The 16,289-nt window shown below is 47.2% G+C and overlaps 2 protein-coding genes across 3 annotated transcripts in view; both read left to right on the forward strand.

The window, feature by feature from the left end:
* Window positions 1-15,561, forward strand: part of LOC104063450 (D-beta-hydroxybutyrate dehydrogenase, mitochondrial) — a 21,014-nt gene extending 5,453 nt beyond the window's left edge. The window contains exons 3-5 of one of the 2 annotated variants that reach the window (XM_009565626.2): window positions 5,791-5,932; window positions 10,067-10,219; window positions 13,273-15,561. In XM_009565626.2, the coding sequence (XP_009563921.2) occupies window positions 5,791-5,932; window positions 10,067-10,219; window positions 13,273-13,754 (777 nt within the window). In that variant the 3' untranslated portion in view covers window positions 13,755-15,561. The remainder of the gene's footprint in view (window positions 1-5,790; window positions 5,933-10,066; window positions 10,220-13,272) is intronic. The other variant, XM_054074911.1, reaches the window with a different exon arrangement.
* The window catches only part of APOD (apolipoprotein D), a 28,229-nt gene continuing 17,735 nt past the window's right edge, over window positions 5,796-16,289 (forward strand). Inside the window, exon 1 of the mRNA XM_054074914.1 lies at window positions 5,796-5,932. The gene's annotated coding sequence lies outside the window, so the exon portion shown is untranslated. The remainder of the gene's footprint in view (window positions 5,933-16,289) is intronic.

A 16,289-nucleotide genomic window follows, 5' to 3' on the forward strand; every position in this document is an offset into this window, starting at 1 on the left:
AGAGATGAGTTTGAGGACATTGAACCAGAAGGGGTTGCAGACCCATCTCCCAGGCCCCTATGTTGTGTAATCCTCTTTATAAACGAGACCAGCTCAACTTCATTTTCAGCAGGGGTTTTACCCTTACTATTTTTTTTTTTGCTATTTTGATAGTCGAGACTCATGTAATTTCCAAGCTGAATGGTTCAAAATCAGTTCATACACACTTGTTTCACCATTTGAAGATGGCTGTTCCAGCACAGGTGCCCAGGAAGGGAGTACCACGAGTAGCGTGGAAGGTGAGAACGAGCAAAAAAAAGATGGCCCTCATTGCCTATGTGATCTCAGTGGAGGTTACGTTCTTCCACTGCACCAGAACGGAAAGTTATTATCAGCTGATATATTGTGTAACTTGAGAACAAGAGAGTCCTGTTGGAAATTTCCAAATAGTGGCAATTTTCCATGTGGAGGCTCTGTGAATCCTTCAGTAATCATGTCATGTGCTGCTTTGGGATGCCTGTCTCTGTGGTGATAGCAAATTGGGTACTCACTTTGCAGAGCAGCCGGTGAAGGGAACAGAAAGGAGGAGGAGATAGAGTGGTCTGAGAGGGCTGTTCAGAAGGTAGCACACTAGTGCGGAGCAGAGAGGGCCAGGCTCTGTTTGAAGTCTCGTAAACAAAAGAAATGCTCCCGAAGTGAGCCCTGCTTGCTTGTTTTATTGATTAAAAAGCAAACGTACTCCTTGATAACAGATTATTACCTGTCCCAGAATGGCTGGGCAGCTCTCAGCCTCCCCTCTGGCCTGGCAACTTCTTACTTGGAGCCAAAACTTCTGTGGTTCAATACTCTTATTCTGTGTGGAAGTGGAAAATGCATCAGTAATCACAGTTGATCTGCAGGTGACTTTCAGGACATTGACTGAGTGTTTGACCCTGAATGGGCAGAGAGTGGAAGAATGTGGTTTTTCTTGTTCCGTGTGTTAATAAATTTTCAGATCTGGACTCGCTGCCCTAGGATTTCACTTGTGGGTAGTTTGTTCTTTTTCCCCTGGATTGTTAGTGTTCTTTTGTCTGCCGTTAGGTGTGTCTGAAGGTCAGGATCTAGTGGTAACACAGTTATCTGGGTAGCTGTTGCAGAAGTAATACAGCTTTTTATGGTTCTTGGGACAGCCAGCATCCTCGTGGAACAGTCTTGTGTTGGTGAAAGAACGTAATAGGCTGGGAATTTAAAATTCGATGAGCAAGAGCTTACTGAAAATCTAATGGTAGAATGCCCTTGGGATGAAAATGGTTGTAAATCTAGAGCTGACTGCTCTGAGAAAAGGAAGTATACAATGGCTGCAGAGGAAGATGACCAAAAGAAGCAGGAAACATCAGTGAAGGCAGGGAGCTGTTGGGTCAGATCACTTGTGAAGAACAAAGTGTGAGCATATGAGTGACTTGCTGGTAGGTGAAGGAGGGCACATGCAGTGTGGCTGCGGATGCAGCTGCCCCATGGCAACAGGCAGTGTGCACATAATGGCTCATGGCAACTGCAAGGAAACTTACCCTGTCATGAGAGGACGTTGAGCTTCTGTAGGTTCACTGCGGAGTCAGAGCAGGTATAGGGGCAGTTGTTGTAGAGCAGATGCCAGGCTATTAGTTCACGCTTGGTTATGCCATCATCACTTACTTGCATGCTTTTATACTGAGAATTAAAGGATCTCCGAAGTACTAGCCACCACAGAAAGCTCTTGCATTAAATACAAGACAATACAGTCAGTTGCATCAGGGGCTTTTAAATGATAAGACAGTCAGAAACAAAACTACAGGAACAACAAGAATACTGCAAGCAGGCTGAGGTAGAATTGGAGAGCATCAAGTGCAGAAGGGATTAATATGTTAATATATTAGGATTAAGATAGAAAAACAAACAGAAATTGATTACAAAATAACCTGAAAAGTAGAAAGTACAGAAAAAGTTGAAATAATCATTGTCTTTGATCTTACTGAAAAAAAGTTAAATTGTTTTCAGATGCCTGCTGCCAGCAGTTTTCATGAGGACTGCAGGCAAGAAAAGGCAAAGAACAGGGAATGTTTACGTACATGGTTGTGCTGAAGTTCACCAGGCCTGTCAAAATGTACTGAAGAGCATTTAAAGGATGAGCCATTGTGATTTCTACTCCATGGGTGATATTTGCAGGAGCACCTGGAGGCCAGAAGATTTCCAGAAGGCTGGAAGAGGGTAGATATGCTTTCCTTCCCAAAGGAAAGGAAAAGGAGACCGACCTCTAAAATTATCATCCAGGCAGCTGGTTGCAACCACTGATCAGTCAGTTGTACAAATGTCCAGATCATAGTGTGATACACACTACCTGTGGAAGTTTACCAGGAACAGCCTGTGCCTTGTCCATCGAATTTAATTCTGGCAAAGCAGCAGAGTGGTTAAAGGGGAAGGAATGAATGTGTCCTGGGTAATGGTTTTCACACAGTCCCTTATGATAGTCTCATGAGCCAACGTACGCTCTAAGCCTATGACTGCTGTTCAGCCCCAGGGAAGTTTTCTTGGAAATGCTCCCTGGAATAGAGTTCCCTTGGAAAGAAATGTGCATGGCATAAAGCAGGGGGGATTTTAGACCCTTTGGGGATTAGGGTTCAAAGTGGTCCTGATAGATCAAATAAAGTCTGAAATCAATTAGTTGGAAACCTGTAATGACAAATACGAGGTGTTCTGCCTAGGAAACACAGAAAGGGAGCAGGTGGATAGGCAGCAGTGGGACAGCGGGGGAACTGACGCAGATGAAGTGAGTCAGCCGGATCCATGGGTGTTGAACATTGTGTTTGTGGCTTCCTAATTCCCTCCGACATCTCGCTGCGGGTGCCCAAGTGTTTGACAGCATCTAATCCTGAATCTCGCAGACTTCCCTGAGAAAAGACTGTGGCTGGGTCTGTTACAGATGGGTTCTCTGCTAGCAAGCCCCAGTGTGACCTGCCTGTGCCTAGACACCAGCTGTATCAGGATCCAAACCAGAACAGAGGAGAGGAGCAAGCAAGGAGAAGCAAGGCAGCCAAAAACTGGAGCGAGGCTCTTCGGCTGAGTGGGAAGGGCTTGCGTGGCTGTTGAGCTCCCTGCCCAGGAGCAGCCCGTGTTAGGAGGAGGGTGGGGTCAGCCACCAGAACCACACAAGACTGCAAGGGCAGGATAACTGGGGGAAATGAGATAGCTGGGAGGAAATGCGGAGAGTCTCACTGGAGGCCTCTCTGGAGAGTACTTGGGTAGCAGGCTGGGCTGGAGCAGGGCAGCTTTCAACACTGATGAAACTGGAAAGGGAAAACTGGGAGGTTCTTTGAGAGGAGAAAAATCAGACTAAAAATTGACGGCAAAAGGAGGGGGAGAGAGATTTTGTAGGAACAATTGGGCCAGCACTGCCAGAATCAACCCAGGGATCCTGTTTTGCTTGCGGTGCGATATGGCTTCTGCTGCTGCCTCCCAAGGCCACAAGGGCCATCCCAGAGAGAACAGCCTGGCTGCTTCTACAGGAACTGCTCCAGGTGTCATTCCAGCTAGAAAATCCTCTGTTTAAAAAACAAAGAGGAAGTACCATTGAGTATCTGAACGGGGAATATGCTTCCAGCCTCTGAAGGCCACAACGAAAATATATGGCTTCTTTATTTGTGAAGATGTTTTCTGGACATAAGAGTTAAGCAATTTATTTTAATAGTGGCTGAGGTGATGTCTACAACTGTGAAAAGTGGTTCCAATTGATATTGCATGTTGAAGTCAGTCTTCCAAAATCAATATGTTTTGTCAACAGTGAGTAAATTGTAGCTGGGAAGGTAACTTTGCAGGTTGAGTTGCATTTCTGATGGGGGAAAATTCATTTCAATATGAATAATACAAACCATTCTTACTGGACTTCTAACTTGCTGGCCTATGACTTTGTTTCTCAAAAAACAGTGGAAATATTTCTTGTTTGGTTTATAAGCATTACAAAAGATTAAAAACACATAGGGAAAGACATTTTCAATGATCTGAAATTACAGCTGGTACTTGAGTAGAGATATAGTTAGGTTTTGATTTCTATATAGGTATACCTCTTTACAAGGTGAATTAGCTCCATGTTATTCACTGTTAAGTAGCTAAAAGTTGCTTTGTATAACTCGGTGGGATGCAGGAGCATCTTCCAGAAACCGAGAGTGCGGCATCACACAACCCTCACCCATTTCAAAGGGGCTATACTACTTTGGTGACTATGTTATTAACTACCTATAATACCACCTTTAGAGATTCTTTTTGTGGCTAGGTAAGAAGACTAGACACAGCATGTCACTGTGTTTGATGTGCATTAGAAAGCTTCAAATCTTTATTTTCTGGTTTGGTGATTCCTGGAAATAAGTCAATTTTTAAATACTATGCAGTCACAGGGCCAGAAACTCTTTCCTACTATTGTCATAACCCCAATGTAATTATGTACTGATTTTTAAGAGAGCTGCTTTGTCTTGCTCAAAGGCTGAATGGGTATTTTGGGTCTTTTCCTTCATTACACATTGTTGTTCACTGGGCTGAAGGTAGAGGTGGGATGTTGTGTACTGTATGCATTAAATAGCCTGAGATATGTATAGAAAAAAATAAGTGGTTCCACGGTTTTTACACCAGCCTGGCTGCAGAAGCAGATGAACAGGTGACTGTGGGCGGGTTACTCGCCTTGTTTGCCCTTGTACTGTGGGAGTTGATATCAGGTGGTAAAGAAAGAGTGGCAGCCTGGCATGATGACTCACCAATTCATTACTTCTTCCTCCCAAGCAAGGCAGAGCCTGTGATTCAGGGAGTATTAAATCTCGAGCCTGCTGTGGAACGGCATGGCTCATCTGTGCTCTATTGCCTCGTATTTGTTGTATAGCACCTGAACAAGGCTTAAGGCTTAGGCAGCAATCCTGTCTGGGAGTGACCAGGTAAAATTTTGATTTTGAACTCTGTTAAGGTTTGACTAAACAAAAGCCCCTACCACAGCAGTAATAGAATCTCTAATGAAAGCAGCAGGGTGGAGGGAGGTGGAGGAAAAGGACAGAAAGAAAAGCAAAGCCATCGCATTCTTATTACCTGTAGTGTGAAAGAAAAGAGTTTTTCTTGCTTCCTCAGCCAGTATCTCCTCCTTTCATGCCTTATGTCTGTAATTTTTTTGTTGTGTGGCAGATCTCCACTGTGCACATATTCCTATGCATCCTGTTCTGTGTAGTTAGAGCAAAATATTATTATTCTGTAAGTTTAGCTGTAAATGTTTCCTGCTGTATCCTGTAGCATCATGTCATTTGCTGTCAGGCAAGCCAAAGGTATCCCTGCTGTCTTGTTTTCTGAGTAGTCTGGCAATACTGTTTCATTAGAAGCCAGGCAATATATTGGAATTAGATGAGTACAGTGCCTAATTAGCTGTTTGCTTTTAAGCCTAGAAAATCTGACTCTGATTTGTGTACAAGCGTTTGCTATGTTCTTGCAGAACGTAGAGACTGAGGAACCAGGGAGTCAGCCAGGCTTATCCCAGACTGGCACAGTATTTGACTGCGGTGGGGACATGAAACCCTTCCTGGGAGGAGCTAACAGCACAGGCTTTGTGGCCTTTCAGAGCAGGGGGTCACTGAAGCAGATAGAGGGGCTGTGCTGGGGGGTTGGTGTGCTGTTGGTTTTTGTGGCTTATGTGTCTATTTGTGCAAATTTACACTTCTGTCTGCAATTTCAGTAGTTTACATGTCCTGTCCATGTGAACGTGGCTGGCCCCAAGCTGCATTACTGTTCCTTGTCTGCCTTAATGGAACATCTTTCTTTTCTGCTGAGCAGGACAAGAATGGAGATGGAGCCAGGGAGCTGAAGAACATGAAGTCGGATCGCATGCAAGTGCTGCAGGTGGATGTATGCAGTGACGAGGAGGTAGCTCAGGCTGTGGATTTTGTGAAGAGGACCCTGAAGGAGCCAGAAGAAGGTTCGTGGGGATCTTTATATTTCCAGCACAGCTGTTACTTTGCTGTTTCCTTCCTACAGAGCAGGGCGTGTGCTGGCCAGGTCGTTCCCTCTCTGCATCTCCAAAGTAGGGTTAACGAGCCTGGAGGCCTGTTACAGTGTGTGGCTGGCAGTCAGGCAGCACTCTGCCTGGGCCAGTGAGAACTGTATTGCCATTGATGTCACATCCACTTGGGAAGAGACCAGGACTGGCTAGAGGGTGAGACTTAACCCTGCACCCTGTAATAAGTGACGAGGCAAGCCCACTCTGCCCTTGAATGTCTGTGAAGGGCTTAGGATGGGCAGAGCCTGATCCCCTCCTGGTGCTTCTGCTGCACCCTGGCTCCCACAGCCCTTGCTGTTGTGGCCCTGCTAGCGAAGAGGCGACAGGCCTTGGCTGCTTACTGCCATTCCCTGTGCTGTGCTGGTACTACTTGTTTGTGTAACTGAGTGCTGAACTGGAGCACAAAATCGACCTCCCTCGAAACCTAGATTATTGACTAGCCATGTCAATCCATGTTTTCAGTTTGCCATGCAGCATCTCAAAGGTGATGTGAGACAATATCCAGGATGGGCTCAGCATAGACCACCTTGATCCATACACCACTAAAGTATGAGTCCAACTCAACAGGCCCTAGGAGCATGTGAAGGAAGGTAGGAGTCCCTTCTGCATGCTTCCTTTCTTCTTGGAAAAGTGCATGAGACGGGGAAGGTAGGCGAGTGCTTGTTGTATGGGAGTACGAGCAGCTCAAGATGCTGCTGGTGCCAACGTGCTTCCTGTCGACTCTTGAACTGACCTCTGGGATTGAGTGGAGCAGAGGTACGTGGGGGAGGGAATGGCTGATTGCATCGCTTCAAGGCTTGGCTCCAGGATGGAGTGTCAGGCAGCGCCTGGTGTGAGTGGCAATGGGATGTTGACTTACTGCCAGAGCCTGGTCTGGCACCACCTCATCTCTTCACACATGGTGAGGTCATGAGGCTTCTTGCCCTGCACGGGTGTCTCTGCAGCCTCAGTGCAAGTAGCAAGCTGGATGGCAGCTGTAGGCCCCAATGAAGATGCATAGGTTTCACATCTGTGGGTCCAGGACTTGTGGGTTATATGGCTAGAGGGTGGTTGCGCTTCTTGAAGTGTGGATGAGACTGCCATGGGCCTGTTGTTCACAGCACGTACAAAGCTAGTAAATGACAGCAGCTCTAATCTTCATGCAAATTATGTGAGCACACCCTTCTTCTCAAACAACCATGTGAAATGTAAGTGAGTGACGTACAAGCCCTGTTCCCACACATGTTCTTTCTGCATGATTTTTCTTCCTACACATTCACCCAGCCCTCATCACACATTTTGCAGCTTCTCAAAGCTTTTCCTGAAGAGCCTAGCAACATCAGTGGTGGCACAGAGCCATTTCCTGCTGAGTGAAAGCTTGTAAGAGAGCAGCTCTGTTGCTTCTGTAAATGCAGCAGTGTTTGCAAAGCCTTGTATGTAGCAGGGACAGAGAAGTCTTGCATCCTTCATGAGCAAGTTGGACTGGTTCGTCCTCTTCAGAGCCTTATCCTGTATCTCTTTGCTGCAGCACAGTGGATAAAGCAGCAAAAGCTCCTTTTGAGACGCATTAATGTATCTGAGATTTGGGGCTTGCCAATAAATAGTGCTCAATAAAAAGTGCTGGAATGTAGGGACCAGTGAGGCTGAGGTGCCTTGCAGAGAGATGCTTGTTGCACACCAACTGTGGTCCCGGAGGAGCTAATGCAGAGCAGTACTTGTGCTATACATTTATACGTCTTCTCACTGTGCTGTGTACACAAGGCTAAACTCGTTTAGATAAGAGTGCCCCTGTTTGTTTTCAATGTTACGCAGTTCCCACTGTATTGTTGACTCTAAAGAAGTAATAGTGATAAGGCTGTGCTCAGTAAATATGTCACTGTCCAGCAAGCAGCCTTGTGACTGGGTACCTATCAGCACTTTGTTCTGTACATAACATGACCTGATCAGTGAACAACAGTGTTCCAAGAGTGATCTATTGTAAATAATATTTGCATGAACGTCCCTGACTCTAACCTCATAACCCAAGAAACTGGAAATTGTAGAGAAATTTAGAATCGGGAATACTCTACAGATGTCTGTTTTGGACGGACGGTTTGTAGTCTTTGGTAAATTCCTGCCAAATTTGCTCTGCATAGATTTGTTACTGGTGAAAATAGATCATCAGATGTCGTGGTCCTCCTGCTAGTGATTAAAGCCTGCTTTGCAGCAGTGCAGGAGACCCCATGCAGGCTACAATACTGTGCTGGCTGCTAGATGAGTGAGAATTTTGAAGTTAAAGCTGGCAGCCTCAGTAGGTGCAGTAGCAACAGACAGAGGATCTTGGGCAGAGCAGGATTAGAACCTGACTGCAGCATTTAGAAACTTGAATTAAGGAAAACAAAAGTAAGGTTAGGTGAGCAAGATGGGGTTTTTTTTGCTTTTGCTGCAGGCCATGACTTAGTTGTTATTCCATACAGCCCCTGGGACTGTTGTGGCCCTGTGGGCATTGGGAAAGGGTTGCTCTGGAGGAGGATAGAGCTGTAGGTCAGTGAACTGGAGCAATATTCACTCTGTCGGACACTAACATGCAGGGCAAAAGGGGTGCTGGGATCACCATGTGAGAGCTGGGATTTGCAGGAATGGTGGCAGCTGTGCCAGGCAAATAGGCAATACATTCTGGGCAGACTGTAAGGGAATGGTTACTGCACTGTTTTCACCAGGTAGGACTTGACCTTTACTGATCTGCTGTACACAGCTGGGCAGCAGCTGTCAGGGAAAACAAACTCAGCTGGAAACAGGGTAGGGTACCTAGGGCTGGTGTGAGAGTAGAGGGGGAGTCTGGCAAGGGCATGCCAGTGTCTTTAAATGCAGGGTTAAGGTTATGAGGGTAAATTCAGTTTTATTTATGTGGCAATGGTAGAATACTGCAGTTTGTGTAGAGGGCTGGTTTTGGTGCAATGCAACTATCTGGCCATGGATAAATATAGGCTGGAAGTTATTAAAAGACCTTCATACATCAGGGCAGGGAAGCTATGGAGCAGAGGCAGGGCAAACAGCCCACACATTTTTGAAAGCATGCTTGATAAGTTTTATCAACAGGGTGGCATGACGTGGATGCTTTTGATAGCAATAGCAGAGCTCCCTGGACATGAAGATTCCTTCTTAGCCTTGTGTGCGTTCTTGATGGTAAAAGAAAGGCCAGGGAATAGAAAGGGGCCCAGACTCCAACTTGGTGCTTGCACAGTGGAAAATAACTGTGGCAAGGCATTTAATGAGGAGCAGCTCGGTTATCTTGTTCCAGCTTTACTGTTTGTTCCTCCTGCAGTTTGTAGCCATGTGCTTCAACAAATTCACAAAGTACGGACTCAGTCCTACAAGTGTTTGCCACTGGGACTCCTGCAGTAATCACTTTGAAGGGCCAAGTCCTCAGTGACCTTCACCTTGACATGTAAAGGGCCTAGTGCAGAAGCTCTTGGTAAGTGCAGACTGCATGCACAAAAGATGTTCACTTTTAAATTCTAATAGTTTTAAGGGTTGGGTTTAAGTTTGCCATGTCCTGCTATAGTTAGGGTTTAGGGAAACCAAATACCTCAGCTGAGATATAGGAGCTGTTAACCAGGCCATGAACCTGCAGATCAGTACCGTGCACTCCCCAAAGTTGTGGAGGGGATATAGAAATCCAAGATATTTGATTTCTTTCCATTTTTTTTTCAATTGAAGGAAAGTCCAGCCCCCTCCAAATGGCAAAAGCCTTGACAAAGTCACTAAGTGGAGACAAACCTGGGACTAATAGAAGGCATAAAAGAGGGTCAGCCAGATCCAGCCATGCAAAGCCCCAGGAACTTAGAGTAGGCATTCCCAAGAGGCAATGCTTGTGCGACCCCATCACTTTCCCTGGTGCACTAAACAAGCCCCACTGGCTTCACTTCTGGCATATCAAAAGTGTCTGTCACCTCCTTGCTTTTTCTCTACAGCTTTTTTTTACAGAAGAGCCCAGTTCTTTGTCAAGGGATTGGGTTACTTTGAACAGCAAGGGAGGTTACTTCTCTGTGACAATCTTCCTTGTTCCACTCATAACAATGTTTTTCTTGGCAGGTCTATGGGGCTTGGTAAACAATGCTGGCGTCTCCACCTTTGGAGAGGTGGAATTTGCAAGTTTAGACAACTACAAGAATGTGGCAGAGATCAACCTGTGGGGCACCGTGAGGGTGACGAAGGCTTTCCTACCCCTCATTCGGAGAGCTAAAGGTACAGCCTGAGTCATGTGGCAAGACTCAAGAGAGCTTTTACAGCACAGCAAAGAGAGGTAGCTAAAAATCATTACTTGGAGTGTGCTTTGAGGAGTGCCTGTGCAGCCTGTGGAGGGTGTCTGAGGCACGCAGGCAAGCTAGACAGCAGGGTTGAAAATGCTTCATGTTTGGTAGTGCAAGCCCCTCTTGGGGCAGTCCAGGCACCTACACTGCAGGTGCTATCTTAAACATCCCAGGAATCGGAGACCCTTGTGCAGTGCTGACAGATAAGACACAGGACTCCAAGACACCTTTAGGAAAAGTGACTGGAGGCCAGACAAAGTAACTCTGGCCTCCAGAGTCCACCAAGGGCTTATGTTTAGATAACCGAATCTTCTCCCTTCATGTTACTCACTTGACAGATGATTGCAGAGTGGTAGTGGTTGACAGCCATTTTAGTTATCTTGCAAAACAACAGTATTATCAAAAGTCTTCATTTTATATTTTAAAAAAATACATATATGTAAGTAGAACTCCAAAGAGCTTCCTTATTTAGCCTGTGTGAGAGAAAGCTGTCACAGCTGTGTGTTCTGTAAGGACAGAAAGGGGTTATATAGAGAAGATTGCTCAGACACTGTTTCCGGAAAGTAAGTACCCAGTAAACAAACCCCATCTCCCTATGAGAGGTAACTTGCCCATCAGGTCAGCAGGTGGTTCTCACAGTCCCTCCAAGCTGCACTTAGGTCTGCATTGAGACAGTAGAGCCACTTGTTTCTCAGCTAAAATTTCAAGCTATGGAAGGGTGTCACGCTCCACGACTGTGAAAATCCTCTCTGTAAAAATAGATGGCAAGATCTCAAGGGCCTCTTTGTAGTTGCATCTGAAACCATAACTGCACACATCTTATCTTTGGGAAGGGCAGAGCCACCCACAGAGGAGTGGCCACTGCTGTCACTGCCCCTAGGCAGTGCGTGATCTAACACAAGCTGCCAGAGCCCTCAGTCAGGCAGGCATGGGCTGCTGGTAGGGGGTAGGACAGCTGCTCTTTCATAGAATCATAGAATCAGTAGGTTGGAAAAGACCTCTTGGATCATTGAGTACAACCATTCCTATCAACCACTAAACCATGTCCCTGAGCACCTCATCTACCCATCTTTTAAATACCTCCAGGGATGGTGTCTCAACCACCTCCCTGGGCAGTCTCTGGCAGTGCCCAGTGACCCTTTCGGTGAAAATTTTTTTTTCTGATGTCCAGCCTGAACCTCCCCTGGCACAGCTTGAGGCCATTCCCCCTTGTCCTGTCCCCTGTCACTTGGGAGAAGAGGCCAGCTCCCTCCTCTCTACAACCTCCTTTCAGGTAGTTGTAGAGAGCAATAAGAGGTCTCCTCTCAGCCTCCTCTTCTCAAGGCTAAACAACCCCAGTTGTTCCTCGTAAGACTTGTTCTCCAGCCCCTTCACCAGCTTCGTTGCTCTTCTCTGGACATGCTCTAGAGCTTCAACATCCTTCTTGTAGCGAGGGGCCCAGAACTGAACACAGTATTCCGGGTGCAGTCTCACCAGTGCCGAGTACAGGGGCAGAATAACCTTCCTGGACCTGCTGGCTATGCCATTTCTGATACAAGCCAAGATGCCATTGGCCTTCTTAGCCACCTTGGCATGCTGCTGGCTCACGTTCAGTCGGCTGTCCACCAAGACCCCCAAGTCCTTCTCCTCTGGGCAGCTTTCTAGCCACTCGTCTCCTAGTCTGTAGCACTGCATAGGGTTGTTGGGCCCCAAGTGCAGGACCCAGCATTTGGCCTTGTTAAACCTCATGCCATTGGTCTCAGCCCAGCAGTCCAGCCTGGTCAGATCGCTTTGAAGAGCCTCCCTACCCTCCAGCAGATCGACACTTCCACCCAGCTTAGTGTCATCCACAAACTTACTTAGGGTACATTTGATCACCTTATCCAGGTCATTGATAAAGACCAGATAAAGATGGGACTGGACCCAGCACTGAGCCCTGGGGGACACCACTTCTAACCGGCCTCCAGCTGGAGTTAACTCCATTTACCACAACTCTTTGGGCCTGGCCATCCAACCAGTTTTCCACCCAGGAGAGTGTGCGCCTGTCCAGGCCAGAGGCAGACAGTTTCCTAAGCAGAATGCTATGAGAAGCTGTGTCAAAGGCTTTACTGAAGTCCAAGAAGGCTACATCCACAGCTTTTCCCTCGTCCCGTAGGCAGGTCACTTTGTCATAGAAGGCGATCAGGTTAGTTTGGCAAGACCTGCCTTTCATGAACCCATGTTGACTGTGCCTAGTCACCCAGTTCTCTTGCGTGTGCTTCATGATAGCACTCAAGATCACCTGTTCCATGACTTTCCCCAGCACTAAGGTCAGATTGACAGGCCTGTAGTTTCCTGGATCCTCCCTCCAACGCTTCTTGTAGATGGGCACAACATCAGCCATGCTCCAGTCAAGTGGAACAGTCAGGTCTCCTCTCTGTTTGTCCCAGTTATGTAGCACACTAGGCACTCCTGGCCAGCCAGCTGGGGGAGCAGGCTGTGCTGCTCATGCTGAAGGTTCAGAGAAACCTCCACTTGTTCTTTGCCATCCAGCTCAGGTCTAAAAGCATGTAGCTGTTTTAAGCAGAATGGCTGCAGGTGAGCTGCTGTGCTTCCAGAAAGAACCAGAACGCTTATATGGCAGCACAGTGTGTTGTGTGCTTTCCAGCTCATAACACAGCTAGCCGGGAGGTTGAACACTTCTCTAGCTAGATGCAGGAGTGAGGCACACTGATGTGAGAGCTCACAGCTGCTAGATTCAGTTCTTGGTACTTCCCCACTTGCAGATTAGGAGGGAAATGTACGCTGTGTAAATCCTTTTAAATACAGAAGCAGGCATGTGTACCATCTGTAGAGGACGTCAGCGCAGGGGCTAGTCTTGCTTGTGCCAGGAGAGAAAGGCTTCTCGACAGGAGGTTTTGGCTCCTCTTCAATGTTTAGATCTTAGAAATCAGCATCATCCCACAAAGCAGGGATGTTCTGGCTGCTTCTTCTGCAACCCAGCATCTCTCCTTGCTCTTTTATCCATAGGCCGTGTGGTGAATATCACAAGCATGTTGGGACGGATGGCGAGTCCGTCTCGCTCCTGCTATTGCGTTTCCAAGTTTGGGGTGGCAGCCTTCTCTGACTGCCTCCGGCAGGAGATGTACCGCTGGGGTGTCAGAGTCATCCTTATTGAGCCCAGCAACTTCGTGGCAGCAACGGGCATCCTGACGGCAGATGGCATCGACAAGCAGGCTGAGGCACTGTGGAGTGGAGCCAGCGATGCTGTGCGGGAGGACTATGGGAGGGAGTATTTCACTCACCATGTGGCGATGATGAAGTCCTTTGTAAACAGTGGCCTGAAGGATATGTCTCTAGTCTTGAATGACATCACCGATGCACTCACTTCCACACACCCCAAGAACCGTTACAATCCCATGGAGACCTACTGGTGGTTGAGGCTGCAAGTCATGACTCACCTGCCCACTGCCATTGCAGACTGGCTTTACATCCCGGGAGCTGCCCTGTAAATGGCCATCCTTCGGGGATCCTTCCAGCGCTCAGACATACGCAGAGGTTGGAACTGGCTTAGTCAGGGCTATCTGCGCCCGTTGCTGTTCCATCTCCCCTGTAGACGTGTGCTTTCACTTTGGGTTATGGCTTCAAGTCTTACGTTGTGGGATGCTGAGAACAGCATAGCTTTTTGAGTTTTGTTTTTGGTTTTCCTAATTCTTGTTCTTTGTATTCCTTGCTGTCCTGATTAAAGTTGAAAGGTGTTTTCCTTTTAACTGTGCAGGACACAGGAAAGCTAACATAATGGGTCAAATATGTGGTCAGTGTAATTAGGTCAGCAGATTTCCACCAGTGATAAATTTGGCTTGTTAACGGGCTCTTGCTTTTCCTTACAAGGACAAGCTGCTAGTAGCAGAGCAAAGCTGTTGCTATGAGATGTCTCAAAGGGAGAAACTGAAATGGGAGCAAAAGCAGTTTTCCATTGGATTCAAAATGGGTCAGTCACAGCCATCAGTTGTTTTCGTGATACTGCTAGGAAACTCTACTGCGCTGTGACTGCCTGCTCTTTCCTGGAAAACAGCAGCACTGCCTCTGAGCAGCCTCATTACCCAGCCTGGGGCGGTCCGATCACCGCAAAGAAGGGCTCTTCCCTCCCACTGTGGCCTGGAGCTGGCAGAGCCAGTGACTGCAGACAGACTGGATGGGGAAAAGCACTTCTAAAAATGAGTGAGGTCTGAGCCATCCCTCAGTCAGTCCCTGTGGGTGCGGGGACTTGCAGCCTCTCTCCACCGGTTACTGATGAGCTTTGCAGGATAGGCTTGAATCTGATGTAGCAAACAAATTTGGCTTCTCTGGCTGCTACATCAGCTACCGGTGCCTGAACTGTTGCACAGCCACTGTCCAGCTGTGCTTCATCCACATCACTGCCCCATGTAAGGCTTCCTCTTGCTGGTGAGGAAGCTGCTTTTGCTTTTTTGCCTTTTGGTTTCATCCTCTCTGCACTTGGAACAGTGACGGGACGCTGTGCTGTTGGTGTGGCCTGGCTGTGAGCTCTGGAAGGGTGCTTGAAGTGACACGTTCCCTTTTTTTATTAGTATTACACAATGAGATTTTCATGTCACACGTGATTGTTTCCTCAGAACTTCCTGATAACTGATATGAGCCACTTGTGCACAGTATTCCCAAGAATGTTGGTCATATGCAGAGATTTCAATTGTTTTTCCAAGTGCTGGGCTGGCCTGGCTTCAGCCCCGTCCCTCTGCCCCAGTGGTGACCACTAGTGGAGCAGCTGGTGGGCTGTGGGTGCTGCTAGCCAGGTTAGGACGCTAGAGCCTTACTCTAGGGACCAGCTTTCCTTTCTACTGCTGAACTTCATTCTGTTTTCTCCTATGGGAGATTAAGTGACTACAAGAAGAGCTTATTGTTTGCTCTTTCCTCATGTGTCTCTCCTAGCTCTGACTTGGAAACTGTGCCATAAACTTTCTGTGCCACTGGCGATAAATGTTTGGAATCTGCATTGCAGTCGTGGATGCTGTGATGCCTGAGGAGGAAAGCAGGCTCCCTTGGAGATGCTGTGATGGTAGCCTGTATTACAGGTAACAGCTACTGAAAATGCGGCCTGTGCAGATCTTTTCTATTCCAGATCATCAGCACGTGGAAATTGCCTGGGATCCTGGACTGTGAATGATCCCACTGAAGTGCAACTTAATCAGTATTGTAATCACTTCTGCCCTCCTGCACTGTGAAATGAGTGATGTTAAGTAGCACTGATTTGCACAGAGAGAAATATAAACTGAGATTTATAAAGCACATGTCTATGTCTCCAGTGCTCATTTCTACATTGTTTTTTCCACCCCCTTTGAATCTGAAGTTGGAATTTAATTGGACTCAGTAATTAAGGAGGTGGCAGGTAGTGGGACTGTGGAGGCTCAGTGAGAACTGCTTGGAGCAGAATAGGCAGCGTGATGTTTCATCTGCGGAAGGCAGCTAGGGAGACGCCTCTCTGCAAACACATACATCATCAGTGTTTGTCTTATATGATTTCCATCAAGTGACACCGTGGTGCTGTGCATTATTCATTGCCTCTGCACTCTGCATATAACTAATCCAAATGCTACAGCTGCCCCCTAATGAGGATTAGCTCTTCTCACAGACAGAATGGAGACTTGGAAGCCAAGAAGTATCTTGAGGGCACGCAAGGACCTCATGGCCAAGTCAGGGTTAGGATTTCACACTCTGTGAGCCCCAGTCCCTTCCTCTGCCTCTGAGAAGAGCTCAGGTGAGCTGTCAGTGCCTGATCTGGTTTCTGCCTGGGTGGGAAGCTCTGGGTGGGTGTCTGGGGTGACAGGAGCAGATCCTGGTACAGAAAGAGCAAGTATCAAGTGTTTCTGTATGGTGCAGATGGTCACCTGAACTCTGAGCCAGCAGAGCAAAGCCATGATGACTGAGCAGGTCCTTTCCCATCTTAAGCTTCCAACAGCTGCTCTGTATCCAGTAAAACCTTGTTCTGAAATCCATTCCCTGGGGCAGCCAGACCCTTGTTTTGCAACTTA

This window comes from Cuculus canorus, chromosome 9 (assembly GCF_017976375.1).
Source record: "Cuculus canorus isolate bCucCan1 chromosome 9, bCucCan1.pri, whole genome shotgun sequence".
Classification (NCBI taxonomy): Eukaryota; Metazoa; Chordata; class Aves; order Cuculiformes; family Cuculidae; genus Cuculus; species Cuculus canorus.